The 3,943-nt window shown below is 35.4% G+C and overlaps 1 protein-coding gene across 1 annotated transcript; it reads left to right on the top strand.

The window, feature by feature from the left end:
* The first annotated feature begins 1,521 nt into the window (after nucleotides 1–1,521).
* Nucleotides 1,522–3,608, top strand: LOC131073251 (pentatricopeptide repeat-containing protein At3g22470, mitochondrial-like). Its single transcript, XM_058009657.1, has one exon. It carries the CDS (start codon nucleotides 2,065–2,067, stop codon nucleotides 3,541–3,543), a length of 1,479 nt encoding a protein of 492 aa, XP_057865640.1. The 5' UTR covers nucleotides 1,522–2,064; the 3' UTR covers nucleotides 3,544–3,608.
* Nucleotides 3,609–3,943: the final 335 nt, after the last annotated feature.

Here is a 3,943-nt window from a genome sequence, read left to right as displayed (position 1 = left end):
TTATTGAGTGGTACCTTTAAATCACCCAACGAGACTTGTTAGGGGTTTTTGTCTTAGTATTCCCTTTATAATCTAAAACATGCTTCTCCACTGAGTAATGATGAGGGGAGACTTCTTCACACCAAGAAGCTTGGCCATTATTTCATTGTCCTCTATATTGAGGTGCAATATGCCCATTATTGAAACATTTGTAACATCTAAAAGGGATGTCCTCATAGTCTACAATTTGAATCAAGTACCCGTCTTTAGTATTTAGAGAGACCTTTATTAGAGTGAATCTCTACCAAAATGCAAGCATAAGTGGTATGCAAATAATTGGTAGAACCCTCATCTACTCCTAGGAATTTTCCCAACGAGTTGCCAATAGCTTCAAAGTAGGAATCAAACTAGAATTGGAGAGGAAGATTTGGGAGTCCTAACCAAATTGGAATAGTAGAGAAGGATTCACAAGTCGGGTCAAAGAAGGGTGCCAAGGTTTTAGCATAAGAAGATGTTGTCCATAGCTCCACTTGTAGTCATAGAGAACAATGCAATAGTCCCACCTACTATCAAAGACAACAACAAAGAACCAACATGTGCATGGATAAATTTGAAGATATCCCTTGAGAATGGGGCACCAAATATCAAAGATCCATTGATGAAGTGTTTCTAAGCTTAAACATAATCCCCTAAATCTCTCAATTAGTACATATTTCACGAAAAAAACCTCATTTTCAACTACCTCATGCTTAATCTCTTCCTCAAACTCCACCTTCAAAGGGGACTTTGTTGTTTATGGGATTTGAGACCCCTTAGATAGCTCGAGCTCCCACACAAGAAAGACTTGACTCTGCATCCAGTCCTGCCACATTATCTTTATATTATGCTCACTCCTTGCACAGTCCTCCATGACACTAGCCATAGCCCTAGAAGTTTACCACTCCTTACACCTATGTGCACTACTAGGCGAATCTGGGCAAAACCATTTACCATGAGAAGCAACATGCTTATATGACCGCCATTGCCAAGAAGAATTTTTTCTACAACCACCAAATTCGCTGAATTGTGCCCTAGCTATCGGACTAGTCTGGAATGATGACATCATGCCTCAAAATGTAAAATAAAAAATATATAATTTTTTATTATTGAAGAATTAATAAAATAATATTTGTTATGTTTAGATATGTCTTCATTAAATATCAAAATTTTAGATGAAGAAATTACTGAATACTTAAATTTGATATTAACAAAGAATATAAGGAATAAATGACACTATAAATTATTATATAGATGTGTAAATAATTTATCTATTTTTTAATTTTTAAATTATTATATACAAATTTAATTTCTAAAGTAATTATTTATAAATAAAAAATTATAAATTACAATAAATATTTAATTGTTTACATTTATAAAATATTTAGATATATATAATTTAAAATAACAGATTGATTATAACTATAAAATACAAATATTAATTTTTTTAAAATTACATATAACGGGTTTTGCTATATCTGTATCCTCTACGGGTTTTGGCGAATGGCAAGATAACTTTTCGGGACAAAATGCTTCCGGGTAATCCAGGAATTATATTTGCTTTGATTTTATTTCTTGACGAGAAGAGAAGACATTTTAGGGTTTAATCTGCTGTGCTTTGTTACCACATGAAGATGCAGATGGTTCTTGAAATACCATTCAGCTGCTTTTACCGAGGTAATTTTACTTCCTTTTAATAATTGCGTTTGGTTTAATAAGAGAAGTGAAGATATTTCAGGGTTTTCTTCTTCTGTGCCCCAGAGCAATGGATACGATACCCCTTCTTTAAACAAGTAATTTCTCCTCATTCTTCAAAACAATACAAAACCTCATCTCATCACACACACAAGCAGGAGAAACCCCCTCCTCACATCGCCCACAAATTTCATGTTAAGCACTTCAATCAGTCCATTACTGCCCTCTGTAAATCGGGAAACACAAACAAGGCCTGGGACCTCTTCCACTCCGCCCTAACTGAACGCCGTCCTCTCAATGTCGTATCCTTCACCGCTCTTTTAGATGGCCTTGTAAACTCTGGTGATCGCTGAAATGGAAGAGCTTGAAATACATCCAAATGTTATAACTTATAATACCCTCATAAAGGCTTTATGTAAAGGGGATCAAATCGAGGAAGCACGCGAGTTCTTGCGCAAAATGAGGCATGCTCATTGTTTTCCCGATATTGTTACATATAACACTATGATTAATGGAACCTGCAAGATTGGTAGGATAAATGAAACTCTTGTTTTATTAGCTGAAATGACACAGGATGGCTTTTCTCCTAATAATGTTACATACAGTACCCTAATAAATGGTCTCTGTAAGGTAGGTAGGGAAGATGAAGCTATCAGATTACTAGAAGGAATGAGACATGGTTACTGCTCTCCTGATATTGTTACATATAGCAATCTTATAGATGGTCTTTGCAAAGTAGAAATAGTACATGAAGCTCTAGGATTAGTAGGAAAAATGTTACAAGACGGCCATTTTCTTAACATCTATACTTATACTAGCCTGATTAATGGTTTTTACAAGGCTGGAAAAATAGGAAAAGCCTACAAACTGTTTGTACAAATGTTGGAGTTTGGTCCTTTGCCAGATGAAGTGACATTTAGTGCAGTTATTGATGGACTGTGCAAAGATAACAGGATGGACAAGGCTTGGGATTGTTTTCATGACATGTCCAAAAAGGGTTTACAGCCAAATGTAATCACTTACAGTTCTTTGATGCACGGCTTATGTGAATTACGTGAGGCAGAAAAGGCTCAAAAGTTGTTCAAAGAGATGTTAAGGAAAGGTTGCTCCCAAAATGTTGTTACCTACAACATTCTAATTGATGGTTTATTTCAGAGTAACAGAGAAAAGGAAGCATTTACACTTATTTCTGAGATGGAAAACAGGGGACATCTTGCTAATGTAATTACATACAGTACTTTGATACGTGCATTCTTTAGAACAGGAGACATAAACATGGTAGGGAAGATGTTAGAGGAAATGGCTATGAGGAATTTGAAACCTGATGAAGTGACATACACCACAATCATTGGTGGTCCGTGCAAGGCAGGAGATCTTTCTAGAGCTCATTCACTCATGAATAAGATGCCTGATGAAGGCTTGACACCTAATGCAATCACTTATAACTGCCTGATTGATACCCATTGCAAAATTTGTGAAATAGATAAGGCCTTGAAGCATTTTTCAAACATGGAAGTGGTTGGTATTTCTCCAACTGTTGCAACCTATAATATATTGATTGATTTTTTCTGCAAGGAAAACAAACTTGACATGGCTTTCTTAGTGCTGAATAAGGATTTGGTTCCAGATGTTTTCACATACAATATATTATTCTGTGCCTCAAAGCGAAGACGTGATCTTGTAAAAACATTTTGGTTGATGGATGAAATGAAGAAAGAAGGCTGTGCTCCAAGTGATGCAATTGTCAGGACACTTCGCTGGCTGGTTGATGTTGGTGAAATGAAAAAATTAAGTGACTTTGTAAATGATGATTCTTTTATTATTTCTGAATGAGCATAACTCTCATGCCTTGGTAAGTGCTAGCAAATAAAAATCGATCTTGAATTTATATTTTCCCATTTAGAAATCAAAGAATCCTAAAAAGGGAAAAAAATAACGAAAAACAAGCATACACAAAAATAAACTACACAATCTAACTATGAACCCTCTCCACCAAAGGGAAATCATATAAGGAGAAACCAAATGTCCATGTATTCCAAGGAACTAGGGCATGGTGAACATCTATGTTATTTGAAATAAATCTATGAGTTGAAGCACATTAGACTATTGAAGACCAATTTTCCTTCAAGATGTTAAACCTCCTCATCTTTTTCTTCAAATTTAGAGAGATATGAGGGGAAAGCACTCGTTGCAACCATAGATCTTAAGTCAACAGGATGGCTCCTTAATTTTG

This window comes from Cryptomeria japonica, chromosome 2 (assembly GCF_030272615.1).
Source record: "Cryptomeria japonica chromosome 2, Sugi_1.0, whole genome shotgun sequence".
Lineage (NCBI taxonomy): Eukaryota > Viridiplantae > Streptophyta > Pinopsida > Cupressales > Cupressaceae > Cryptomeria > Cryptomeria japonica.
This window is presented reverse-complemented; position numbering and strand designations above follow the sequence as displayed.